Raw genomic sequence first — 27,925 nt, 5'->3', positions numbered from 1 at the left:
TTTATTTTTCCTTCCTTTATTCATAAGCAAAAGAGACATAGGGGTTAAAAAATAAAAATGTCTCTCCGCCTTCCCAAACCTGAACCCCAGCGCCCCCACCATGACTCCCTTCCTCCCCAGAGGGGAAGCAACAAGGGGCAGGTGTGGCATCTGTGGCTAGGAAGAGAGAGGCGGGAGGTGCCGAGCTCGGTGCTGGTCTCTTTCCAAGTATAAATGCGCGTGGCAGAACTGGAAAGCCCCCCAGCACCCACCACCCAAGCGCTCTCCGTTTTCTGACGGTGCTTGGAGAGGGGGGGCGGGGGTACCAGGCACCGACTGGCTGCGGTCTACTGTGCCTGCTGGGTGGGCACCCCGCCAGCCTCCTGCGGCTCATAGTAGAAGCGATGACACTCGGGGTCCCCACGGACGGTGGGGGCGCCCTCGATCCTCTTCCCGGTGTTGGGGTCCACACACCAGCACTCCCCGCGCTGCCCGTTCAGAGACATCTGGCACTGGAAAGAGAGGAGAGGAGCGTGGAGGAGCCCGCAGCCAGCAGCTTTCCTCCCTCCCTCCACCTGGAGGCCATGGAGCAGCCACTCCGTGCAGCTACCCACACGCTGCAGGGCGGAGCGTCTCAACTTCAAATATGCACCAGAGAACCTTGATAAAATGAGGATTCCTATTCAGCAGGTCCCTGGACGGCTGGAAATTCTGCACGGCTAGCAAGCTCCAACATGATGCTGATGCTGCCCACCCAGGACCCCTCTGATGAGCAAGGCCATTCCGGATCCTCAAAGATGAAAGACTCAAGTCCCCAGGCTCAAGGAGGCCCCACCCAGAGTGGGGGGGGGTGACCCAGCACACTGAAGCTTAGTCATAGTGTAAGGTGAAAACCTCATGCTGCAATCAAAATCAGTTATGTGCCAGGCACCATGTGAGCAAAGGACGCCTCTTGTTCAGTTTCTAACAAATGCAGTCATTTAACCCTCACATCCACTCTGTGAACTAGATGCCATTATTGTCCCTGGTTTACAGATGGTAAAACTGAAGCACAGATGGGCTAAGCAACTTGCCCAAGGTCACGCAGCTGGTGAGAAGCATAGCTGGGATGGAAGCCAGGCACTCCCCAGGCATTCCAGCTCAAGGTCTCTACTTATGCCCAAGCCAACCATGCCTACATTAGTACCCAAAGGTGCAGCAGACAGCCTGTTTTCCACGAGAAGTGATCGAGTTTTTCTTCTGAGCTGCAAACTGAGTTAGCCAGCTTACATTTAGAGGGCATGTACACAAATAGCCTTTTTTTGTTTTTTTTTAAATGAAATGTCACTCTGTCGCCCAGGCTGGAGTGCAGAGGCACGATCTCAGCTCACTGCAACCTCTGCCTCCCGGGTTCAAGTGATTCTCTTCCTCCCTCAGCCTCCCAAGTAGCTGGGATTACAGGTGCCTGCCACCACGCCCCGCTAATTTTTTGTATTTTTAGTAGAGATGGGGCTACACCATGTTGGCCAGGCTGGTCTCAAACTCCCGACCTTGTGATCTGCCCTCCTCGGCCTCTCAAAGTGCTGGGATTACAGGCGTGAGCCACCGTGCGTGGTCCACAAATAGCTTTTAATGCTAAACTCATATTTAGAGGATCAGGGTGCCCGGATGGTGAAGATGGTGGAGAGGCGAGACCCCTGAGCCATCAGCAGAGCCCTGTTCCCATCTCCCGGCTCCAAACATCCACGCTTCAGGTCAGCCCAGACTGCCATTAGAGCCACCAGGGGAGCTTTATAAAATCCCACTGACCAGCCAGGTATGGTGGCTAAACGCCTGTAATCCCAGCACTTGGGGAGGTGTCAAGGCAGACAGATCACCTGAGGTCAGGAGTTCAAGACCAGCCTGGCCAACATGGTAAAACCCTGTCTCTAATAAAAATATAAAAATTAGCCAGGTGTAGTGGTGGGTACCTGTAATCCCAGCTACTTAAGTTGGCTGAGGCAGGAGAAATACTTGAACCAGGGAGGCGGAGGTTGCAGTGAGCAGAGATTACGCCACTGCACTCCAGCTTGGGCGACAGAGAGACTTCATCTCAAAAAAATACATAAAAAAAAATAAAATCCCAATTCCCAGAAAGCACCCCAGACCCACAAAATCTGAATCTCTTGGGGTGGGGCCCTGATCCCTGTATTTTTTTCAAGTTCCCCAGAAGACCCCAGTATAAGCTGACAACTCATGCTTGAAAACAGGATGATAGCTGGCACCTCCTCTTTTATTCCACTCCTTCCCTCTGTCTCAGAGGAAAGGCACAGACACATGGGACAGTGAGGCGGGGGAAGCGAGGGATGGGCTAATATGTGCCCAACTGCCTGTAATCCCAGCACTTTGAGAGGCTGAGGCAGGTGAATCCCGAAGTCAGGAGTTCAAGACCAGCCTGGCCAACATGATAAAACCCTGTCTCTACTAAAGATACAAAAAATTAGCTGGGCGTGATGTCGTGTGCCAGTAGTCCCAGCTAATGGGGAGGCAGAGGTTGCAGTGAGCCGAGATCGCACCACTGCACCGCAGCCTGGATGACAGGGTAAGACTCTGTCTCAAAAAAAAAAAAAAAAAAAGAGCTTCCTCTCAACTTGGATACCAAGTGTGGCTGGTGGGTGGTTGGGCAAATGGAGCCAGCATCTGACCTGTTGGAGGCAGGAAGAAAAGCCACACCCTTCTTGGCCTGGCAGCTGGCATCCCGACCCTCCTGGTGACAGAAATCAGGGTCTCCTACTCAGCCTAGAACTCAGAGGATTATAGGCGGATGGGGCAGAAACAGGGCACATCTGGGGCTCAGGGCTGAGGAGGAGCCACTCAGGCCCAGGCTGGCACCATGCTCACCTGTTTGAGGTTGTACAGGCCATTCCTGTCACAGTTAGGGATGTGCAGGGAGTACAGGTGCTCCAGGGGGCCCCGCTCATCCGGAACGCGCATGGTGGAGATCCGCTCCAGGACCTGGTCCAGCTCCTGCTGGCAGGGGGTCTGCAAGCACAGACAGCACAGGACGCCCGGAGTCAGGAGAGCAGGCCCACAAAGCACATGCCACACGCCAAGTGCAAGGAGAAGCTGCTGCCCAGGGAGCGGACTTTCCCATGGTAATAGCCAGCAGGTGGCACAGGGACTTCTGACACCCCACCTGGGGATCTCCCTGCCATGCTGGGTCCCCAACCCTAGACCCTAAGAAAACTGTATGGATGGGAATGTTCACTCCCCTCCCTGCTCTGTGACCACGGCATTCATGTGTCAGAATGGGCTCTATCTCCAAATATCAATCCAAGTGGTTGTCTCCAGAATCTCTATGCCCCCACCCCATGGCCCAAGCTCCATTTCTTTCCATAAAACCAGCCAGGGCCAGGACCCAGGTGGCAGAGCTGGGCAGGAAAAAAGAGAGGGGATAACTCAGTGAGAGAAGCATATGGCAACAAGAGTGACTAAGTTTCAGGCCAGGTACAGTGGCTTGTGCCTGTAATCCCAGCACTTCGGGTGGCTGAGGTGGGAGGATCGCTTGAGCCCAGGTGATTGAGACCATCCTGGGCAACATAGAGACCCCATTTCCAAAACACACAAAAAAAAAATTGGGCCGGCCACAGTGGCTCACACCTGTAATCCCAGCACTTTGGGAGGCTGAAGTAGGCAGATCACCTGAGGTCAGGAGTTTGAGACCAGCCTGACCAACATAGAGAAACCCCATCTCTACTAAAAATACAAAATTAGCTGGGCGTGGTGGTGCATGCCTATAACCCCAGCTACTTGGGAGGCTGAGCAAGGAGAATCATTTGAAGCCAGGAGGCAGAGGTTGCGGTGAGCCGAGAGATCACGCCATTGCACTCCAGCCTGAGCAACAAAAGCAAAACTCCATCTCAAAAAAAAAAAAAAAAACAAATTGGCCAGCTGTGGTGGTGCACACCTATAGTCCCAGCCGCTCAGGAGTCCCAAGGGAGGCAGAAGGATCACCTGAGCCCAGGAGTTGGAGGCAGCAGTGAGCCATGACGGCACCACTACACTCCAGCCTGGACAAGAGAGTAAGATCCCATCTTGGGGAGAGGGGGGAAAGAGTGAGCAAGTTTCAGGGAATCTGTCTTCGTCTCTGGGATTCATTTTCTTTGCCTATGTTCTAAAACCATACGGAAATGTGGAGGGCTTCGAAGGAAAGAAGAAACCCCATGTCCAATCTATTTCACAGCCAGATACTCATCGCCCCAAGTCAGTTTATGGAAAGAAAAGTGTACTGCCTGCAGGTCACACCAGATGAGGATCTTATTGGGATGCCCTCCTCCAGCTGAGACCCCCTTTTCATGTCCTCCCACCTCTCCCACCAGACCTGAGCCTCACTGACCCTGGCAGGGGGTGGTCGCAGTATCTTGGGCTCCTCCGCGCCAGGGTGATGTTTGCTGCCCTTGCCCATCTGCCGGTGCTGCTCAGTGACCTTCTCCCGCAACACAGCCAGTTCCTTCATACCCGACTTGAGGGGCTTCCGGCCAGCACCGCCTACCCCGCCCAACATGGTCACGGCGCTGTCTGCGTGGTTCTCCACGGGGCCTCCTTCCGAGTCATCGCCATCATCTGCAGAGAGGAAGGGAAGAAGTGCTCAGGTCCAGTTTCCCAGAGAGATGTGCCCTCTGGGAGCCACCTGGGCCCTGACGATGGTGAGGGTGGAGATGACGCATGGCTAATTCGTGCCGCCGACTTGTCAGGGCCCATGTTGAGCAATTTACATGGATGATCAATTTCAGCTTCACCCTAACTCTTAGGTAGGCACGACTAGCACCCTTTCCAACTTTCACAGCTGGAGAATTTCAGGCTCACAGGTCAGCTACTTGACCAAGATCACAAATCTGAAAAAGGGATGGATTCAGGATTTGAACTGGGGCTGTCTGACTCTAGAAGAATGACAGGGACCCTCCTACAAGGCAAAAGCAGGACAGAGGCGCACAGAGGGACAAAGGCATCTGAAGAGCCCTGGCCCTGGAATGGACTTAAGTCCTTTCTGGGACCTCCCAGATTCTCCCACCATAACCCCCGGTTTAGTTTGTTTATGGTCTGGAAGAACACCAGTTAGTTGAGTTTTTTAAAACTCGTGCTACAGACGTCACTGGGCTGCAGCACACATGGCAAAGGAGAAGGTGGAAGGCCATGTCACCACCCGGAACCTGGTCCCAGCACACCCTGCTGTCACTTTGCATTTGCCAACCTGGCCCCGCCTCAAAGGTCCCACAGTGCTCCTCCGAGGCCGCTACTGCTCTGCCCCATTGACGTTTCCTCATTCCCAAGTCTGTCTGTGCAACCCACCCCAACCCCATGACATTGCGAGCCCCAAGAATAGGAACTGTATGACTCCAACTTCATAGCTTCAGCTGACTGCAGGGTTTGCCTGTCCAAGAAGCATCCATTAAGTCTCCTTAGACTTTCTCTGACCTTCTGTGTGCACGGCCTAGGTCAAAGAGGTCTTGAAAGCAGCTCCAGCCTGCCACGGTCTCACTCTGGCTGAGGCACCTCCAGCCAAGGGAGGCAGAGAGGATCTGAATCGCATGGCAGAGCGGGAGACAAGCCCGGGCAAGCTCCAGAAGGGCATGGCCTCAAACCACCCAGCCGCAGCCCCAGCCCCAGCCCCAGCCCCAGCCCCAGCCCCCTAGAGACACAGCAAAGCAAACAGCCCCAGACCACGCCACCCAGAGCTGCCCTCCTGCAGGTCCCAACAAGATCTGGGTAGGTGCAGAGGGGGTGTTTTTCAACTGATCTTGCACATTTTCTCTTCCCCATTAATGCACCTTCAAAAACTTACAGCCCTGAAAACACAAAGGAATAACTCTTAAAGTAATTCTATACAAGGTTATTCACTCACTCACCAACTAAGGGAGGGGACACCTCTTCCATGACAGGGACGGGACCAGGTGCTATGACTCCAGCAGCACCTGCTGCCAGGGCCATGTCCAGCACAGGACCCAGCATACGGAACATTTGATGGAGGTTTGTCCCGTTCCTTTCTCTCCCTCCAAGCCTGCTAACTAGTCAGTTTTCACTTGCTATCCAGCAGCATCCTTTAGAAGCCGGCACGCCATCACCAGGGTAGCAGCACTGGTTAAGGGGGTGTAGTCGGGTTAAGTCCCAGTTCTGCCATTTTCTGTATCAGGTGCACGTGTTCTCCCCTGCACAGACCATCTCTGTGCCTCTACCTTCTTAACTGTAAGTTGCTGGATAAAAACAGTTCTTTCATCATAGAGCTGTTGAGAGTATGTAAAGCAGTTAAAAGAGGACTTAGGCTGGGTACGGTGGCTCACGCCTGTAATCCCGGCACTTTGAGAGGCTGAGGCAGGTGGATCACTTGAGGTCAGGAGTTCGAGACCAGCCTGGCCAACATGGTAAAACCCCCTCTGCTAAAAATACAAAACACTGGCCAGGTATGGTGGCTCACGCCTGTAATCCCAGCATTTTGGGAGGCCGAGACAGCAGATCATGAGGTAAAGAGATGGAGACCGTCCTGGCTAACATGATGAAACCCAGTCTCTACTAAAAATACAAAAATTAGCCGGGCGTGGTGGCACACGCCTGTGGTCCCAGCTACTCAGGGGGCTGAGGCGGGCGAACTGCTTGAACCCAGGAGGTGGAGGTTGGAGTGAGCTGGGATTGCACCACTGCACTCCAGCGTGGCAACAGAGTGAGACTCTCTCTCAAAAACAGCAAAACAAAAAGTTAGCTGAGCATGGTGGCAGGCACCTGTAATCCCAGCTACTTGGGAGAGTGAGACAGGACAATCACTTGAACCCTGAAGGCAGAGGTTGCAGTGAGCTGAGATCTCGCCATTGTACTCCAGCCTGGGCAACAGAGGGAAACTCTGTCTCGAAAACTAAAAGACGACTCAGAGCACAGAAGTTCTCTATCCATGTTGCCAGTGATTATTACTATGACGATGATGATGACGAATGCCCCAGTTATCTGCCACTTCCGCAGCATGGAACCCAACCAAGAACTGGGAAACAAAGGAAAATAAGCTCTGAACATCCTAATGGCTGTCACCATGGCTGGGCATGTTTAAATGTTGGCACTTTCCACCCAAAATGAGGGGAGAATCATCCCGTGAGGAACCTCGACAGTTCACAACTATGCTGCTCCAGGAAGCCTTGCTTCTTGGACGTCTGGTTTCCAAGGCTGCGGCAGAAGAGAGTCAACAAAATTAAAGGGAGAAAGGAATGCATGTGGACAGTAGCAAGAAGGATCGAATGACAGAGAGGAAGGAGGACGCTAAGAAAACCAAACACACAAACTCCGGGTACATTTTGTGCATGGCAAATGATGAATGTCACCCCCCTCAATGACCCCTGGGGATGCCCATGTCTTAGAGCCCAAAACAAGAATTACGTTGATGATGATGGTCTTGGGACATCAAAGGAGGGAAGGAATTAAAATCTTACCTATTCATCATTTGAAAAGACTTTTATCCAAAATTGCTGAACTTCAAAAAAAAGAACTGAAATATGTAAATGTATAAACCTCTTAACACTTGGAAAATTATTTTATTGAGAATGGGTATTCCCACAGGGGCTCTGGGGAGCCTGGGTTGTACCATAAATGAAGCCAGCACAGATTAAATTGTTCCAGCAGCCCAGCAGCCCGGCACCACTGGCAGGAAAAGGCAGATTTAGTGAGCGCCTCCAGGCTGGGTGGGAGTCCTGCTCCACCATGTCTAATCAGACCCAGCCAGCCCACAGCTTTCCTCATCCATCCTGCCCTGGCTTTGTGCTCCTCCAGAGACACCCAGGGGCCCAGAGAAGCAGTCTGAGTGAGTCCTCCTGCTCAGCTGCCGGCCAGGTTCCCAAGAACAGGGACACTGAGTGACCCCATCATGCAGCACAGATCTCTTCGATGCCACCAGGTCCACAACCTCCTAGATGTTTGGTGTTGGGGGTAGCAATCATGGAGGAGAGCCCCTCTTCCCTCTTCAGATGGACCCCAGAGGTCAGGAACAAAATGGTGAAAGAGAAAGGCCAGGGAAAACCTCTAACACATCACAGACACCCATACAGTGCACGCACTCATCCCCAGCCTCCCTGCCTCCACTCCACTGCCCTTCCCAGACAGGCTTCCATGTCCCCAGACCTGGGTGGGACCATCTCAGGCTCCCTGCCCCTTTCCTCTGCAGACCAAAAACACAGGAGAGCAAAGTGGCTAGGAAGTCCCCCCACTCCCACCCTGCCCTCCATCAGAACGTAGAGAAGAGCCTTTTGCCTCCATCCCAGCTACTCGGGATCAAAATTAGAAAGACAAAATGAAGTGGGAACCTCCAGTCACTGTCACCCAAGCCTTTGGTGGCTGACATCACCCTTGGCATCACCCTGCTCACCACACCCTGCCCAGCTTTGTGCCCACAGAGGCAGGAAGGATTTCTGAAGACCTCCACGTCGCGTTCTGCTCAGAGGGTATTAGAGAAGACTCTGGGAGTCTGCTGGGACAGCACCCTGCCACCATTTCTGGAACTCTCCACTGTGGACATGAAGTCTGTGATGCTCAGAAACAGCTGGCTGTGCCCTTCTGGGAAGTGGCTTGGGCGAAGGCAGCCAGTCTCCATTACGGCTACAATAACATGTTGTCTGGCTGGTGAAGGGAAAGGCAGCTTATGTGTAGCCCTGTCCAGGAGCTTCTGGGAAGGCTCTGCTCACCCAAACCCAATGCCTGGAACATCCTCTGGGATGGGGGTCTCCACCTCAGCATTACTAATAGTTGGCCAGATAATTCTCTGCTGCAGGGGACAAACCTGTGTACTTAGATTCCTGGCCTCTACCCAACAGAAACCAGTGGTACTCTCCCCAGGATGGAACAAAAAAATGTGTCTTCATTTGTTGCCAAATGGTCCCTGAGAGGCAAATGGCCTAGGGTGGGAATCACTGTTCTGGAGTCAGGCGTTTAGCCTGAGGCCTGAAAGTTCAGCCCAATGCTGAAATGACTCCAGGCCCCATATAAAGCAAATCTACTTTTACTATATTCCACATCACAGCTAAGACCCATCCGCTACCCTTCCATCTGCAGCGACACTAGTCCACAGCTTACTGAGCGCAGGGCACAGGGTCTCTCCTGGGCATTTCAGAGGACTTTTCAGCCTGTAGCTCCCTCTTCACCAGGCCCTCTTGTACCAGACAGTGGCCAAAGAAGCATTCCTTGGCTGCATCCCAGAGGTCAAGCCAACATTAATCCTCAGAAGAAGGCCCTCTGTAATCTCTAGAAACACATTTGAAGAAAGAGAGGCACACATAGATAAATGTGCATTTGGGCCCGAAGGCTCCAGGCAAGGCCAACTTATCCATTAGGCTATGCAGGCACAGTGCCTAGAACATGTTTTTATTTCTATTAACATCAGAAAAAAAATTAACTTTTAGGTCAAAATGCCTTAGTATATAATGTTAATACATTTGCATTTATTAAACCAGTTATAAAACATGGTTTTTTGTGTTTTGTTTTTTGAGACAGAGTCTCGTGCTGTCGCCCAGGCTAGAGTGCAATGGCACAATCTCCACTCACTGCAACCTCCACCTCCCAGGTTTGAGCAATTCTCCTGCCTCAGCCTTCTGAGTAGCTGGGACTACAGGCTTGCACCACCATGCCTGGCTAATTTTTATATTTTTAGTAGAGGCGGGGTTTCACCATGTTGGCCAGCTGGTCTCAAACTCCTGGCCACAGGTGATCTGCCCACCTCAGCCTCCCAAAGTGCTGGGATTACAGGCATGAGCCACCACACTCGGCCATATTAGTCCATTTCCATACAGCTATAAAGAACTGCCTGAGACTGGGTAATTTACAAAGGAAAGAGGTTTAATTGACTCATAATTCAGCATGGCTGGTGAGGCCTGAGGAAACTTAGAATCATGGCAGAAGGCAAAGGGGAAGCAGGCACCTTCTTTACAACATGGCAGAAAGAAGTGCCGAGCGAAGCGGGAAAGAGCCCCTTATAAAACCATCAGACCTCATGAGAACTCACTGTCATGAGAATGACATGGGGAACCCACCCCCACGATTCAGTTGCCTCCACCTGGCCTCTCCCTTGACATGCGGGGATTGTGGGGACTATAACTCAAGTTAAGATTTGGGTGGGGACATCAAGCCTAAGAATATCACCTTGTCTCTGCTAAAAATTAAAAAAAAAAGAAAAAGCCAGGCATGGTGGTGCACACCTGTGGTCCCAGCTTCCTGGAAGGTTTTGGTGGTTAGATCACTCGAGCCCAGGGGTCAGAGGCTGCAGTGAGCCATGATCACACTACTGCACTCCAGCCTGGGTGACAGAGTGAGAGCCTGTCTCAAAAACTAATAATAATCATTTTTAAATTTTAAAGATATATCTTTTGACAGAAGGTCCCACAGAGACAGTGTCCAGGGCCCAGATGTCATATGCAACCCTGGTTCCAGGTCCCAGGAGGCAGGAGCCAACTGGGCAGTGTTCCTCCAAGAGGACAAAGTTGGCTTCCTGTCCTGAGATGTCCCAACCTCTCTGAGGTGAAGGTCAAGTTTGTCCACCCTCACAGAGGCCACCTGGATTCAAGGGTCTGTTTCATTCCATTTCTTTATTGATCTCAGCACTGCCAACGAACATGCCAGTAAGATGAAGAAATCCAGGGGCCTGGTTTGCTGATGCAAGGTCTTTGAAAGATGGTTTAACAAGACCATGCGTCAGCATCTGCTGCTTTCTCCGGAACAGGCTTCTGGACTCAAATCCAGTGGCCAGATCTGAGCTCCACATCTTGAAGTGGAAGCCCAGGGAAGGGAAATGAAAGAGTTGACGACCTGGCAGAGATCACAAAGCATTGTGGGCAGAGAAGAGCCTTCATTCCTTTTTTACCGTTCCCAGCCAAAGAGATTCAAACCCCAAGTCTAACCGCCTGAGTTGGAATTCCAGATTTTACCACTGAGCTGTGCAGCACCAGACAAGTTCCTTAAGCTCTGGGTGCTTCCATTGTTCATCTATAAGAGGACGGACAGTGTGCACCTCCAGCAGGCCACTGGGAGGATCCAAAGAGACACTGCCTACATCTACAGTGAGGGCCTGGCACACAGTATGTTCACATGGGATTAGCACTTAGCCACTTCCATTTCCTGCCCACCAGACAGTACCCACATAGCACCCCCCACCCTCAGACACAGGCATCATCACACCTTACCAAGTTTTTCTCATATATCCTCTTATAGGCTGCAGGAACAATCCACAGGAAAACATTCCAGATGTCAAACTCCAACTAGAAGTGGAATTTGCCCTCAGAACAAAAATACCAAGTTGTATTTTTTTTTTTCTGCCTAAGAGAGTTAAGTTCAGAATAATATTAAGCAACCGCTTATGTATGCAACTCCATGGGCTATGGTGCAAAGGGCACTATAAGAAATGGGTCTTAGCAACCCGAATGACATCAATGGAAAAGGTTCATGGGCTTAGAAATGGTTGGCAGGAACCCCCAGGGCCCCGAAGAGACTTCTCCCTATGGATAGTAAGCATTGGCTCTTCTCCCCTACATAGCACCTGGGGAAATGGGTCAACACAGAAGCAAAGGACTTCACATACAAGGTTGAGCTTTTCCAAAAAGTCAGGGAGATGACAGACAACCCCAGGGCCATTAGTGTGGGGCTTGAAGGGCAGGGGAGAACTCACCCCTGCCTTGGGCAGACTGCCATACCTTTCGACCCCTGAAGGAGAGCTGGAGGTAAGGCAGATGGGATGAGAAGAAATGAATCACTGTCCCATTTTACAGATGGCAAATCTGAGCCCGGATGGACTTCCATCTGAATTCACAGGAGCAAACACAACCTGCCACTATCAGCAGTGCTTCACAATTGCCATGGGGTCCCTACAATGTCTTCTGGCCCACCCTCAATTTAGCCAGGAGAGCAGCTGGAAATGGACAGCCCAAGAGCCTTTACTGTTCACTTCTATGCATTCATACCCAGATTTTCAGACTTAATTTTGGCACAGACCATTTTTCCAACATAATCCTGTTTGTTGTATTAATGATCTTACTCAACAAATCAAACCCTATGTTCGATAGAAATGGACTCCCATAAAATCGCATTTTCTCCTAGCACACTGTTCTGACCTCAGTGCTCTATTTGGAAATTGGTGATTCCTGATCTATGAGAGACCTTAAAGCTCTCTTATGAAGCTAAGCCCCAGGAATCTCAAAGTAACTCCCCAGTCCTGTCTGCTTGGAGGGTGTGGCATTGGTCTTTATCCAGACCTGGTGAGGAAATGAGACCTTTTCCCTAGAACAATCACACATCTTCCTAACATCTTCTATGTGTCTCCTTCTTTTCTTTATTCTGAAGAAAGCCTTACCATTTTCCAGGCTTCTCCTCCTACCTCATGATTATCTTGAAATCTAAGAGCAGGGTTGGGGAAGAGGGGTATCACAGAGATGATCTAAGCCAACCCTGAACCTATCATTCCTCCAGTGAACTCACCTCTTGCAACAGGTGCCTTCCAAGCCTTTCAAGAGTTGATTCTGAGTAAGAGGCCAGGGGAATGAAGGCTGGCTGCCGCTGCTTCCTTAGTTCCACCCTAGCCAGCAGAAAATTCACATGGCTCCGTCTTCGTTAATTTACCCCAAAAGGCACTTAGCCTTTACATGTTGGGCAACAGAATAAAAACTAACCCATTCTCCTCCCCCTGCTATCTAGATGACTCCACTAACATCCGTAGCAGTGGACGATTCCTTAACCAACTGGAACAAGCAATGAAAACCAGCAGTCAAGAACCCTGAATGCCAGTGCTGCCCCTTGGGATTCACTCACAAGTCAGAAGCTTTAACCTCTCTGGGCTAATGTCTCAAGTCTGAAAAATGATATTAACAATTCTGCTAAAATGATAGCTGCTGTTAAACAGGACGTGGTATTGTTGCCCCTCAAATTCTCATTGTGGGCAAAACCAGGCTTTAGAAAAAAATGTGTGGTGGCCGGGCAGGGTGGCTCATGCTTGTAATCCCAACACTCTGGGAAACTGAAAGGCTTGCTAAAACTACAGCCCTAGACCCCAGCCCCAGAAATCCAGAGGCAAGGGCTAAGGAGTCTGTATGTTGAATGATCCCTCTCCTCTCAAGCTCTGGCATTCTCTCTGTTCTGTCTGGGTTTCCCTAAGAACTTCTTGGTGAGGAGAGAACGATGCCTCTTCTTTTTAAGAGATGTGGCCTCATGTACATGCTTTGCAGAGACACAGCCTTGTGAGCTCATGCACTCATGGGTTTGTAAACAGACATATAAGCGTGTTTGGATACGCAGAGGGGCCTTTCCTGGCCAGGCATCATGGAGGTTTCTAGAGCATGCCCTCATGCTGCCATTTCATCTCGGGTTCCCCTCTGGGTGAGCAGAAACAGCACAGCCTCTCCAGAGCCTCCCTGCTTGTGCACTCTCCAAAGGGCTGCTGTATAAACATCAGGGTCATTCCTGAAATTGCAAAGACCTGGGGAGGGTCAGGGCTGAGACAGACAGTTTGGGAAAACAAAAACATGCTCAAATTCAGCCAAGGTCTCTGGGGCCCCATGAGCCAAGCTATCCTTGAAGAGCCAGAGAAATTGTTATCAAGATGGCAAAGAGCACGATCAGCTTTCATTCCTTTCCGTAGGTCCCAAACATTTCTCCTCGGGTTTAACTAAAGCCATCAGAAACCTGGCAAGGTGACCTAGTTGCTGAGGCCCAAGTGAGTAGAGTGTGCTTTGATTCAAACTTTGACCAGAAACTATGGGAATGGGAAGAATGTGCCTGACCCAGCAATTCTACTTCTCTCTCCATGTGCCCAGGGACACATGCACAAAAACGTTCATTACAGCATTATTAGTGGTTGTAAAAACACATAAGCAACCAGATCCAAAAGCCTTTCAACTTGTGAATGGAGAAATAAAATCAGTAGGGCCATACAAAGGAACACTATATGGCACTTAAAGAACATCTCCGACCTATGTATGTCAAAATTAGATCTCAGAAACCTAATGTTAAGAGGGAAAATAAAACCTTTATGTACATTTTCAATTTATTTTCACAAAACAATTTAGACAGTATTAATCATTTATCATATATATGCATACAGATGCAATATATGCAAACATAGGCATATTAGTCATCTAACATATATATGCAAATCTGCTTAGCTAAGAAAGATAAACACCAAGTACTGCGTCTAGTGGACGATATATCGACCACTCACGGTTCTGGGTGGTAGACTGGTGTTATTACATTGTTCTTAGTACTTTTCTGCATTTTTTAAATCTTCTTTTAAAAAAGTCACCTCTAAGTGCCAGGCACGCTGGCTCACACCTGTAATCCCAGCACTGTGGGAGGCCGAGGTGGGTGGATCACGAGGTCAGGAGTTCAAGACCAGCCTAGCCAATAGGGTGAAACCCCCGTCTCTAATAAAATACAAAAATTAGCCAGGCATAGTGACACGTGCCTGTTGTCCCAGCTACTTGGGAGACTGAGGCAGGAGAATAGCTTGAACCTGGGAGGTGGAGGCTCCAGTGAGCTGAGATGGCACCACCAACTCCAGTCTGGGCGACAGAGTGAGACTCCATCTCAAAAAAAAAAAAAAAAAGTCACCTCTTAACGTCATCTACCCCTCATCTTCCTCATCAAGCAGAGCTGTCAGTAACCTCAAGTGTCCCTGAAGCTCTACTGGTTGGAAGAGGACCAAACAACAGTGACATAGCAGACTTCCCACCACTCTCATTGGCCAGTGCAATGTCACCAGGGTCACTTGTCTGCCAGACTGAACCTGGTTCTGGGCTCCTGGCCAGTTCTCTATGCCATGAAGAACTTGGAAATGAGTCAGAAAGACCCAAAGATAGTAGAAGAGGGTCACAGAATTAAGAAGGGGAAGACGAAGTAATCAAGATGACTCAGGCCTGAAAACTGATATTCAAGGGACAAGCCCATCCTGGCATGGCCAGAGGGTGCTGAGGGGTGGTGACAAAGGACCAGGAAAACCCAAGGGGAGGGAGGGAGCTGTTCTGCCTCCCCAGAGCCAGAGAGAAAACAGCCTTACACTAAAACAGGAGAGATCCAAGTTAGAAGCCATCTGAGAATTTCATAAGAAAGAACAAAACAAGTGATAAATTGCAGATAGAAAGAAACTGCATAGACTCCTTCTGGTATAACTTAGGAGAAATCTTCTGAGAAGGAAGAAGGATGAACAATACAGCCTCCAGGAGTCCAAAGGCCACCATGTGATTACACTGATGAAAAGCACTGCTGTAGGTGGGAGGATGGCTTGAGCCTGGGAGGTGGAGGTTGCAGTGAGCTGAGATCGTGCCACTGCCTTCCAGCGTGGGCAACAGGGCCAGACCTGGTCTCAAAACCACAAATAAATTTTTTTTTTTAATTTTAAAAAGAAAAGCACTGCTGGGTTAAAGTCTTCCAGTAATTTGACCCAACTTTCTTCACAGCACCGTCGCCTGAATCCATTGCCAAAAAGCTGTAGGTCTGTGCACTTTCTTAGTCCTCCTAAGAATAGAAGCTTCTTGAAGACATAAATTTGGTCTTAGCTTCCACACAGCTTTCCATCCTTAGTGAATGGAGGAGAGAAAACGTTCTGTGTGCTCAATTTACATTTTTGGAAGGAAGAGACACTGTGCTTTTTTCTTCCAAGGCTTAAGTAGAAGCCTGTCCCACCTGATTCCCTTACTTGTAACTTCAGTCACCATAAAGGGACTTCTTTATTTAACATCAAGATCTTCCCAAGAGCCTTGGTCAAAAGGCTAAAAGAGCTACCTGCTTATTTGCATAGGATGTATATACATCTCTACAGACTTGGCTTCTTCTTTATTCACCTTTTTAAAAAAATGCTTTTCTTGACTCCCTCCAGCATGAAAAGCATGTGTTATAGGTGATATGACAACTGCTCTTTTTAATAAAGTCTCCTCGCTGACACACAGCATATACTCAATTAATGTTTACACATTAGAAAAGGTGACCATCGGACACGGTTTGGCTGTGTCTCCACCCAAATCTGATCTTGAATTGTAGCTCCCACAATTCCTATGTATCATAGGAGGGACCCCGAGGGAGGTAACTGAATCATGGGGGTGGGTCTTCCCCATGCCATTCTCATGATAGTGAGTAAGTCTCATGAGATCTCATGGTTTTATAAAGGGAGTTTCCCTGCAGAAGCTCTCCTGTCTGCTGCCATGTGAGACATGCTTTTCACCTTGTGCCATGATTGTGAGGCCTTCCCAGCCACATACCTCCATTAAACCTCTTTCTTTTGTAAATTGCCCAGTCTTAGATATGTCTTTATCGGCAGCCTGAAAACGAACAGACTCACTATTGAATGGCATCTAGCACTTGCCCAAGAGTGCCCTGTTACATTAACTCTTTTTCTCTCTCTTCTGGCCTCTGCCTCACCATCTGGGGCCCCTATCAGCAAGAGTGGCTAGGAGTTAAGAAAGGCAGTGAGCCAGTGGAGCCATGAGATGAAATGGGAAGGACATGTGCCTCTCCCAAGACCCACATTCAAACAACTCAGTTTCGATGAGGCAATCCCACAGCCGGCTCCCATAGTGTAACAAAGGCTGAATCCTACCAACCTCTCTCCCACCACCCTGCCCTTCTACTGTCCTCTTCTCCATTCCCATTAACTCTGCTCTCAGATACTTCAGGCCTGACTAATTGAACCCACAGGATGCAAAAAGAAATTTAAAACCTGCAAAGATGTCCAGAATTGCCGGCCACTCTCAAACCAGCACAAGAAGTGTCTTGAATATAAATAAGTGTCTTTAATTAGGTCACCATGCTTTTCTCCATCTTCAACTAAAGTTCACTAATTTTGTCTGATAGTGTATCATCTCAATCATCTTCCTTGGCTATGCTCTCATGGTTTTAGAGGCAGTGAACTAAACCAGAGACATCCAGCAGAGCCTCAAGTGGGAGTCCTAACTTCTGGGGCACAAACAGGACATGGTTGGTCATTAGTTGGTAGAACCACAAGCACAATGGCATCAAGGGTCATGACTGCCCCCTGGAGAACCCTCAACTATTGACTCCTCTCTGGACTCACTGAAAGCTTGCCAAAGCCACGGGCAGCTGTCCAGGTAAGCCACACTCAAGGGAATAAGCCACACCTACTAACAGGAGTCTTGAAACGACCAATCAGAAAACATCCAAAAACAGGTGCTTTCCGTTCTCCTGTTCTCCTGTGTTTCGAGAATCAAAACCTGCACTATTTTCACTTGATTATCTGAGTTTCCGTGCAATGTGGCTGGCATGTTTAACTTCATTATCAAGCAGGCACATGAGGTTGATAATTCCTTATCCCCTCTCACACTTGATAAATGAGCTATAGAGCTGGAAGCCAACTGCACAAAGTCACATAGCCAGTGGCCAAAATCAAACCCAGGTTGTTCACCTGGTCACTAAGGAAAGACTCAAGAAAGACATTTTAGCCCCAGGGCTTCATTTCTTCCCCTCCCCATCTCTATGGGACCCCCCCCATCTTCCCACAGAAGGAGGCTATCAGTCATGTCAGCAGCCCTACCAAACTGCAAAGACCTCTTTGATCCAGTAAACCCGTCCCATCCCACCCCCTTTATTCTGCCTGACACACCTCCTGCTACTGTTGCTATAGCAACGGCCCAGTGTTATCAGGCAGTCATAGGAGCAGGACACAGGGTACAAGGGAATTGCCATTTTCATTTTTTTCTTGGCCTCAGGCATTTTAGAAAACAAATTCACCATCCGGAGGCAACTTGGCACCTCCATCCAGAAGCAGAGACAATAGACCTAAAAGAAACTTCCTAGAGAGTTGCATAAAGGAACATTTTTGAGAAGGTATGCCTTAATTACTACCTCCCAGGGAAAAGGAGCTTTTCCAAGAAGCAGTATGTAATTCACTGCTTTTCTGCATGTGTGAGTCTGGTGGAATGGAGGGCTGGAAGAATCTACAGAACCAGACTGCGATCTGGTCTGTGCTTGCTCTAGCAGTTGAACCTGAATGTAGCCTTGATATCTTCATTTGACAAGTGAAGAGAATCTCAAGGCTAAAACGGAGCTGGAGCAGAAAGCCAGAGGCGGGGGAACAATATAAAACAAACCAAAAAAAGCTTTCCGGCAGACGCGGACGATGTCCAGAACAAACCATTTTGTTTATCACTGTTGTATCACCTACCCTTTGAGGTGGCACCCTTTGCTTAGTGCCAATGAGACTCTGCACCCCTGGAATCCAACCTGAATCCCTCCAGCTGAAATGCCCCCCCTTTCAACTTCTAATAGGATGGAGCAGTGAGTAGGCACCCATTCCTCCGCACCTCTGACCTACCAAGGCCTTCTGGGGCTCAGTCCCCTCTTCCCTTTGGCTTCCTGGCTCAGAGAGCTCAGTTCCTTGAATGAACACCGACTGCCACACCTTCACCGTCCTCCACTAATTAGAAGCCTCCCCAGGCTTCGCTAGAGGCCAACTACACCAGGGCCTGTGGGCCAATTCCTCTGCCCAGCAACTGGGGGTTTGCCAGACCCTGCCCCCTTCTCCCCAATCTTCACCCCTGCCCTACCTCCCAACAGCCAGGAAGAGATGTGGGGCTGGCAGCCAGAAGGGCCTCAAGGACTGCCAAGTGTCCCTCCCCCCACCCACAGAAAAAGGAAAGTGAAAAAATTCCTGACTACAGTTGCTCTGTATTTCTTTCCGGGAGAGCTGGCTTTCTGAGCAAGGTCTCCCTCTGAGTCTTGACTGACACCCAGGGGCTGAGCCAGCCCAGATCTTCCCTGGCTTTGTTAAGGAATGGGAGTGAGCAGAGAAGAGGGAGGGAAGAGTCAGGGGTTAGTGGCCAAGAAGGAGGAGAGGCATAGGGAGATATGGACCATTCTATAGGAGAAGAAAAAAATTGACATTCCATCCAGCCTGCTCTTTGTGAGGGTGGAGAGTGGGAGCAGGTGAAATTACTCTGGAACTGAAAACCAACACACTTCTCTGGACCTACTATCCCACCTGTAAAACGGGCTTTTCCTTTCCTGCCTCCACTATGAAAGCCCTCCAAGGGTCTAAGGCAAGCTTGTCCAACCTGCAGCCCAGGATGGCTTTGAACATGGCCCAACACAATTTCATAAACTCTCTTAAAACATGATGAGATTTTTTTGCAATTTTTTTTGAGCTCATCAGCTATAGTTCATGTTAGTGTATCTTATGTGTGGTCCAAGACAATTTTTCTTACAAGCGGCCCAGGGAAGCCAAAAGACTGGACACCCCTGGTCTAACATGACCATCCACTTGGATTCCCAGTGGCAATAGTGTGCTTTGTCCCAGTCCTGATTTCCCCGTAAGTATATTCTGACCCTCAGAGACTCAAGCATCTTCCTTCTCTGCTTTCCTGGGGCCTTGCCTCATTCGATGCTGGAAAAGAAAGTCTTCGGCATCATTGTGCACAGACAGGCTGCCGTTCAGAGGGCTTTTTGGTACCACAGATGGAATCAGATATTAGGTAGAACCCCAGTACTCAGATGACACTCCCCTAACCCAGCACTCCTATGGAAAATCCATCAGCCCCTTGCAAAACGGGATGCTGCCTCCCCAACTCAGGAGTAACCTCTGGAGACAATGTAGCAAGAAAATATCACTTTTTCGGAAAGAGCTTCCAGTTTCTTTGCCAGGATCAAGTTCAGTGCATTCTGGCATCCCAGGTTCAGAGATGTGAAAGGACCATTTTACTGGTGCAGGAAATGGGTCCCATAGGGGGTCCTCACTGGCTTTGATGACTGCACAATTGCACACCCTTGAGCATGCCAGATGTGCTAAACGTGCTAGGACTACCTGGATTAGTTAACACTTAGTACTATTATTCTAAAGTCTGGATCCTTGTAGACGTCCTTTGGAAGGCCATCTATACAGAGCACCTTCCCCCACCCGAAGATGTGGCCTCACAGATTCTCCAGAGCTCTGGAGACTTACAGCCAGAAGGCTAGGTTTTCCAGGTTGGCTGGCCTAGTCAAGGAGGAACTCAGCCCTGTGTTACCTGCTTATGAGAAGCAAGGTCAGCATGAGAACCCAGGTGTCCAAGCTCTGGGGCCACCTCTATTCCCCCGTAGTCCCTTCCACCCCCATTCTAAACACTGCAGAGGGAAGCTCCCATACCAAAAACAGTCAGCCCTAGATGTTAGGACATGTGCCCCAAAGAGCACTGCCTAACTAATCCATTAAAAATGCAAGCCTGGCCAGGCACAGTGGCTCACACCTGTAACCCCATCACTTTGGGAGACCGAGGCAGGTGGATCATGAGGTCAGGAGTTCGAGACCAGCCTGGCCAACATGGTGAATCCCCGTCTCTACTGAAAATAAAAAAAATTGGTGGGGCTTGGTGGCAGGCACCTGTAATCCCAGCTACTCACGAGGCTGAGGCAGGAGAATCACTTGAATTTAGGAGGCAGAGGTTGCAGTAGGCCAAGATCACTTCAGCCCAAGAAAAAGAAATGCAAGCCTGTTGGCCTCCAACCATTTATGCACTGTCAACTGCATTTATGTTGCATGTAAAGTACAGTTGTATTGCCCTTTCCATAAACAGCCTCGCTACAGCCCTGTAAAGCAGGTTGGAGAGGTATGGACATTACATTCACAGGTGAAGAGATAGAAACCAAGTAAATCATTACCAAAATGCAAGAGTTTAGGTTTTACATGTAGTTCATGTCTTTACAAACGTCTGCGTGGTTGGCCCCGTGAAATACTATCAATTTCTGATTTACAAATAAGAAAACTGAGGCTTAGCAAGAAGAAATCTCTTACCTTAGATGATTAGTATGTGGTAGACCACCTGGGATCTGAACCTCCAGAGAAGAGTGGCCTGCCTGACCATTCCAGGTTGGCCTTCATTTAAAGGCCAGCTAACTGTCAAGGAGAAGACATCACTTGCCAAGATTATTAAAGCAGTTAACATGTACAAGAACCTACTATGTGCCAGGTGCTTGCCATCATCACAGCTGCACTAACATACACCCTGGGACAGAGGTAAAATCATTGCTATTTTACCAACAGGGAACTAGCATTGGCGGAATAGCCTGGCTAACTACTCTAGTACTAAGAGACGGGTCTGGCCAAGCATGGTGGCTCATGCTTATAATCCCAGCACTTTGGGAGGCTGAGGTGGGTGAATTACCTGAGGTTGGGAGTTCGAGACCAACTTGACCAACATGGAGAAACTGTCTCTACTAAAAATACAAAAATTAGCCGGGCATGGTGGCACAGGCCTCTAATCCCATCTACTAGGGGGCTGAGGCAGAAGAATCACTTGAACCCAGGAGGCAGAGGTTGCAATGAGCTGAAATCATGCCACTGCATTCCAGCCTGGGCAACAGAGTGAGACTCTCTCTCAAAAAATGAGAGAATGAGAGAGAAAGAGACATGTCTGTACTGGAACTCAGGTCAATATGACAGCAAAGGCCAGGCTGCCTGCACCATCATCTGCTACCAGCCAGCTCTTCTCTCAAGAGGCCCACCCTGTGACCCTTTTGTCCCTCTTGACTGACCTCTGTATGCTGGCTACTTACAATTGTGAGGTTAAGTGCCCCATACATCACCTGCACACATCAGGTGTCCAGGAACAAAACTTCTGGCTGATAGGGTCAAACGCTTTTCTCTGCCAACAGTGCAACTCCTTGCCTGGCCATGGAGGTAGAGGGGTGTGATGGGAAGGTACCCAGGTGAGCCTCTCGGCACTTTCTTACTGCTGACTCAGTGTCCACACCTGTGAAACGGAGGTAGAAATGCCTCCCTCACAGGGAGGTGGAAGACAGGAGACAAAGCAGGCACAGAAGCTGGTTCATAATAGGGTGAGGACAGATTCGAGCACCACTAATCTCCTGGGGGCTGCCTGCCATCTCAGCGAAATGCTGGCCAGAGGCAGGAGAAGCAGAAGGGTCTAGAATATCGCCAATCAGGTCACCAGTTTCCCTGATGAATTAAAATATCATCTCCCTCTTCTATGCCTTGGTTTCAGCAGGAGCAGCGCTAGTGCTAACCCCCATAGGAGAGAATCACCATTCCCTGGCCTATAGAGATCCTTTCCCTCAAAGCCCAGTCAACCACCCTCCTCATTTAAGGATTCCAGTTTTTTCAAGCATTATAGTCTCCCGTCACCTACATAGTGTCCCTCTGATTGGATGGATCTCTGAGGAAGGCTGAGACCACTATATTTTCCACACCATTTTTGAGCCCCACCCACCTACCTAGCAGTCAGGTGTTCTAGCTGAGCTGGAGTAGGAAAGGCATGGAAGGGAAAGGAAAGAATGGTCTGCAGGGACCAAGAGGACAGGATGGAGAAGTTAGGAGAGGGAGTCAGGAACAGAGAGAAAGGCTGAGACGAAATGCACTCCCTGGATTCTGAGTTACTTAAGAAATAAAAACAGGGCGGGCTCGGTGGCTCAGGCCTGTAATCCCAGCACTTTGAGACTGAGGTCAGGAGTTCAAGACTAGCCTGGCCAACATGGTGAAACCCCATCTCTATTAAAAATACAAAAATTAGCCAGGAATGGTGGCAGGCATCTGTAATCCCAGCTACTGGGGAGGCTGAGGCAGGAGAATCACTTGAACCCAGGAGGTAGAGGTTGTAGTGAGCCAAGATTGCACCATTGCACTCCAGCCTGGGTGACAGAGTAAAACCCCATCTCAAAATAAATAAATAAATATATTAATACTAACAAAAATAACAATTCCCAGATACACAGTCTCAAAAAAGGAAAAAACTAAGGTTTATTCTTTTGGAAAGTGCTCTAGAGTGTGGGAAGGACAAACAACAAAGCCAGATGTGGACGTAGCCTCACAGCCCCTTTCTGTTCTGCCCCCCCCCTCATTCTTTTCAGCAGCCCCTTGCCCTGTCCTGCCAGGCATCGTAGATATTTACCCATTCTCCATTCCCTTTGGTGCAGAATTTTCAGAACTTCCTCATAGAAAAATTGAGCAGTTGTGGCCGAGCATGATGGCTCATCCCTGTCATCCCAGCATTGTGGGAGGACAAGGCGGGAGGATCACTTGAGATCAGGAGTTTAAGACTAGCCTGGCCAACATGGTGAAACCCTGCCTCTACTAAAACTACAAAAATATTAGCCAGGTGCGGTAGTGCACACCTGAATTCCCAGCTACTCGGAAGGCTGAGGAAGGAGAATCGCTTGAACCCGGGAGGCAGAGGTTGCAGGGAGCCAAGATCTCACCACTGCACTCCAACCAGGGCAACAGAGCGAGACTCCGTCTCAAAAAAAAAAAAAACTGAACAGTTGTACCTCCCATTTTCTATGGCAGTGAATAGCCCAGCTGAGAACCAACTGGAAGCCACCCGATGATTGGGCCAGGGAACAGTTCTCTCCAAGTCAGCCCTCGACGGTCAGATAATAGGGGAATGGATATGCTCCCACTTTCAGGCAACCCGTGGCATTTTTTTTTTTTTGAGACGGAGTTTTGTTCTTGTTGCCCAGGCTGGAGTGCAGTGGCGTGATCTCAGTTCACCGCAACCTCCACTTCCCAGGTGGAAGCGATTCTCCTGCCTCAGTCTCTTGAGCAGCTGGGATCACAGACATGCCCCACCACACCCAGCTAATTTTGTATTTTTAGTAGAGATGGTGTTTCTCCATGTTGGTTGGTCAGGCTGGTCTGGAACTCCCGACCTCAAGTGATCCACCCGCCTTAGCCTCTCAAAGTGCTGGGATTACAGACATGAACCTCCAAGCCTGAAGGAATGATTTGCCTGAAAGTCTTAAAGTTCAGTCCTGAAGTAGGCCAGCAATGAGAACCATCTAAGCCTCTCTCTTTCCTCTGCCTGACAGGAAACTCGATAGTCCACTTGACCAAGAGCCCTGATGTAGACAGACCCTCAGGAATACAACAGATAAGTTATCCTCTCCTTCTAGGCTCTTCCACGTATTCTAACCCAGAGATTCCTGTGCCTCATTTTTCTCAGATTCCTTAACATTGTTACATAGAATTTTTCTGTTCTCAAACCACCCTCAAATATCTTATTTAAAGAAGTGGGTCATTACGACCTTTACACAAAGGGACCTATCGCAGTAAATGCTTCGGGCATATGTGGAAGCTGAGCAGGGAAATTTCAAACAAAGAAGACCCGGATTCTGCAGCTTTCTCAAACTGCAGCCCACCCATTGAGAGAGGCCCCACCGAGTGCCCGGGAGCACACTGCCACACCCTGCTCGGCCTCCTAGACAGGCGCTTCCCCATCTCTGCCTTCCACGAACAGTGGTGACTGGTGACTCAGGCGGAGACGCTGCTTAGCAGAACTAGTGCTGGGAGCTCTGTCCAGATGGGGGGAGGGGAGGTGGAAGGTAGTGGTGTTAACAATCAGTGACAGTAGATCCCACTCATTTCCCTGGTCTATTTTATGACTTTGAACTCAGTATGCAAATTTATGCAAGACGAGATGCAAAGCAATACTGAGCCAGAAGTCCCGTTGCTTCCCCCCAACTTTTTTTTCTGAAGCTGCACTGAACCACTGTAAATCAGTGCTCGCCTCTTCCCCCCTTTATTCTTCCCTGGCAGCTGCAGATGCAGAGCCTCCCCAGGCCCGCCGTCCGTCTGTCCTGGGACTTTGAATGACTACACATTCCTATAGCACCTTTATAGGTGCAGCGGGCCCCGTCCCTCAGTATAATCCCCTGCTTTGTACATGGTAGGGAAGGAGGCTGGGGAGCTACTGAGGGGAAGCCGGTCCAGCCCTGCCTGAATTTTGAAAGGGCCTGGCCTGGCCCAAGCCTGCTCCCTCCTTGGCCCCTGACATCTCTAGGCACTTGGGTCCACTCCACCACCAAACACACACGCGCTTTTAGAGTCTCAACTTCAAGCAGATCTCAGGGTGTTCTATCGGTTTTTCATCCACCCCTTCCCCCCAGTCTGATTTCTCAGTTTCTTTGAACCAACAAGCCCCAGCCCATCGTCCCCGTGGGATAGAGGCTCACCACCACCCACTCCTTCCACCCACTGATGTGCCCACCCCCACCCCTGCATCCCTGCCATCCCCAGGAAGCCAGCAACACTGCCCCTGAGTCCCGGGAACAGAGACAAAAGAGCTAACAGCAAAGCCGGAACTGCTGAGGTTCGCTGCCTCGAAATAAGAGGGTATGTTTAAAATTCTCAAAAGCAACCTGCTCAAAGAGGAATGCAGGCTGGAGGGGGGTGCTCATTCTTCGGAGGGAAGAGAAGAGGGGCCGGGAGATGGAGTGGGAGGCAAAGGATTCAGTGCTAAGATCTGTCTGGGGCAGACCCCACCCAACTCAGACCCAGCACTCTCCATCCAGTAACCCCAGTCTCTGCCCCAGCCTAAGACCCCCTCCCGCACTCCAACTTTGACCCCTTTTTCTCCTGCACCCTTGCTAGCCCAGGCTCCTTCCCAAAGTGCTCCCCTCCCCCAGCCCGACTCTTTCTCAGGCACCCCGACGTTGGTCACTTCTTTTGAGTGCGCCCACTCAGCTTCCAGCCCCGCCCCCCACCTTCCACCCAGCTTCCAGCCCCGCCCCCCACCTTCCACCCCGGCTGAAAATCCCCTCTTCCCAGGCTGGTGAACAAAAGAAAAATGCGGAAGGCGTCTGGGCACTGGGGAGGAGAAGGCAGCTGGGGCAAGCTGGCGGAAGGGAGTCCCATAAGCAGGCAGAAAATCCAGAGTGACATTCTTCCCATGAACTCACCCCATTGTCCCTGGCCTCCCCTGACAACTCCCCCCACCCCCTCTTCAGGCTCCTGGGAAAAATGAATGGGAGAAAATCTGCTGCATCTGTTCCTTGCTAAAGACCCTAACCGGCTTCAAGGATTTGGGAAGTAGGAAAATTGGTTTTCAGGCTTAGAGTGAGAGGAACAAAGGGCAGGAAAAAAAATAGTAAAACGTTGAGGAAAGAAAGGCATCACACACTTTATTAAAACAGTCAGCAGCCAAACCATTCTGTGAACTTAGACGCCTTGCAGAAAGTTCACCCTGCTGAGGAAAATGTTTAGTTAGTCAGAGTTCAGCTCACAAACCGCACAGCACCTCCCCAGTAGGACCTCAGTGGGGTGATGAGGAACGCAGGATGGGCAGATGGGCACCCCGCAGTGAAAAGACTTCGTCGGGCCGCTTTCCTTTTCTTGTTACTTTCTAAGAGAAGCAGGAGGAAAGGGTTAACTTCCAGGCTGGCTAGGGAAGGAAGCTAGCCGAGGGAGAAGAAAGGGACAGGGGAGGGAGAAGAAAGGGACTGAGGAGCTCCCCTCGGAGGAAGCCCTAACTTGCTCTGTACTCCAGAGCAAAATGTGCCAGAGAAACAGAAGAAAGAGTTCAACTCTGACCCCTAATTCCATTCTCAAGGAGAACAGGGGAAAAAAACAATAGCAGGCCAGGAGAGGGGGGAGGTGGGGGGTGGGGGGCTTACAAAGACCTCAGAAGCTGAAAAGCAAGAATTCTTGTTCTCACTTTTTCAAGTTTGAGAAACTTAGACTCACTTGCTTTTTAAACAACAGCAGCAGGCAGTGGACACATTTCACCACTGTCTCCAAGAAGAAAGAAAAAAATTACAGCTTCCTCCCACCACTCGGGCAGCAGACTTTTATAATTAAAAAAAAAAAAAAAAAAAATGAGCTCCTTAGAGCCTGGTTGTGTCCCTCAAATAACTTTTTGGGAGGGATGAGGGCCCCTGAACAAAGAATCCCGGGTCCCCATTGTATCCTACAGGAAGGGGTGGGGGCGGGGGTGGGGGGTGGGGGGTGGTAACACATTTCTCCCGCCTTTCGACCTGGGGCCCAGATGCGAAACTGCACAGCCAAGCTGTCGCCGTCCCGTGACTGCAGCCGGCGATCGGGCTTAAGTTACATGGATTCAGCTGTTAGGAGACCCCTCGCCTACCAAATGCCTCCCCCTTTTATTTTTCCATTCAACGTGGTAGCAAGAGCCCTACTCGTTCCCTAGGGAGAAATATCAGTGTTCGTTTTTTCTCCTAAGCCAGTCATCCTACGAAGTATCAAGTCCTTTCTTGCCACCTCACAACCCCAGTAGAAGAAGGGGTCCCTTGGGACGCCGATGCTGCCTCCTAGCTCCCTCTCCTCTTTCAAGGTTCCTGGCGTCATCCGCGCCCGGCAGCCTCCGCCTCCCAACAGCGATCCCACCAGGACCCCTGGATGGATCTTACCGCCATCCTTCTTCTCAGCAAATCCCTGCTCCAGAATAGAAGTCAGGGTTGGTTCCACGAGGGTAAGACTATGGCAGCATGGATGTCTTTCCTCTCCCCACTCATCCCCACCAAATCAGTCTCCAGGGCTCTTCCACTTGCTCTAACTCCAGTTCCCCTCCCCGGGCCTAACTTTCGAGTCCCGCTCGCCACAGTCCCCATAGATCTGGTGCAAGGTCTCGGCTCTTCCTCCCCTACAACAGTCGGCGAGGTCCGGCCGCACGCTTCTCTGCATCACGGCCGCCTGCCGGGCTCCCCGCTACTCTCCAAGTTTCTCCCAACTCTTTGTCCCAGCCCACGTTACCTGCAACCTGCTCTGGGCTGGCGCCGTTCTCGGCGTCCCGGAGCTTCTGACAAGTGCCCGCGCCCATGACCAGCGCCTGCAGGGGCAGCTCGGAACCCGGGCGGGGATAGCAGCGCAGCCCCTGGCCGCAGCGCGGGGTGTAGACGCCGCACGCCTCGCCCTCCAGCCGGGCGCACACCGAGCAGCAGCCGCAGCCCGGCTCCCGGACGAGCTCAGCGCAGGGCACGGGGGTGGTTCCCGCCACCGAGGCTGACGGCGCGACCGGCGGGGGTCCGCAGGCGGCCAGGCGCTCGGGCGTGCAGGGTGGGCAGCGGAACAGCACCTCGGCGCGCGCCCCGCCGCTGCCGCCACTCGCACCCAGCAGCAGCAGCAGCAGCAGCGGTGGCAGCGACAGCGCGGGGCCGCCTAGTCTCGGAAGCATGCTGGCAATCGGCAGCGCGGCGAGCGAGCGGGCAGGTGGCACGGTTCTGCGAGCTCGGGAGCCGCCTCCTCGGCTTCTTCCTC

The 27,925-nt window shown here is 50.4% G+C and overlaps 1 protein-coding gene across 1 annotated transcript; it reads right to left on the bottom strand.

Annotated features, from left to right (window-relative positions):
- Positions 1-27,925, bottom strand: IGFBP2 (insulin like growth factor binding protein 2). The gene is made up of 4 exons (XM_035305635.3): positions 27,422-27,925; positions 4,334-4,560; positions 2,839-2,979; positions 1-491 (listed from the first exon to the last, which is right to left on the bottom strand). The coding sequence occupies exons 1-4, from the start codon at positions 27,840-27,842 to the stop codon at positions 327-329; spliced, it is 954 nt and encodes a 317-aa protein (XP_035161526.2). The 5' UTR covers positions 27,843-27,925; the 3' UTR covers positions 1-326.

Source organism: Callithrix jacchus, chromosome 6 (assembly GCF_049354715.1).
Source record: "Callithrix jacchus isolate 240 chromosome 6, calJac240_pri, whole genome shotgun sequence".
Classification (NCBI taxonomy): domain Eukaryota; kingdom Metazoa; phylum Chordata; class Mammalia; order Primates; family Cebidae; genus Callithrix; species Callithrix jacchus.
Note: the sequence above shows the minus strand (reverse complement) of the source record. Positions and strands in the feature narration are given on the sequence as shown.

Coding starts and splice junctions, on each gene's coding strand:
- IGFBP2 (XM_035305635.3), bottom strand. CDS start 27,842: ATGCTTCCGAGACTAGGCGGCCCCGCGCTGTCGCTGCCACCGCTGCTG. Junction 2,980..4,333: donor TGCGACCACCCCCTGCCAGG/GTCAGTGAGGCT, acceptor CTGTGCTTGCAG/ACCCCCTGCCAGCAGGAGCT. Junction 492..2,838: donor GCCTGTACAACCTCAAACAG/GTGAGCATGGTG, acceptor CTCTCTTTCCAG/TGCCAGATGTCTCTGAACGG.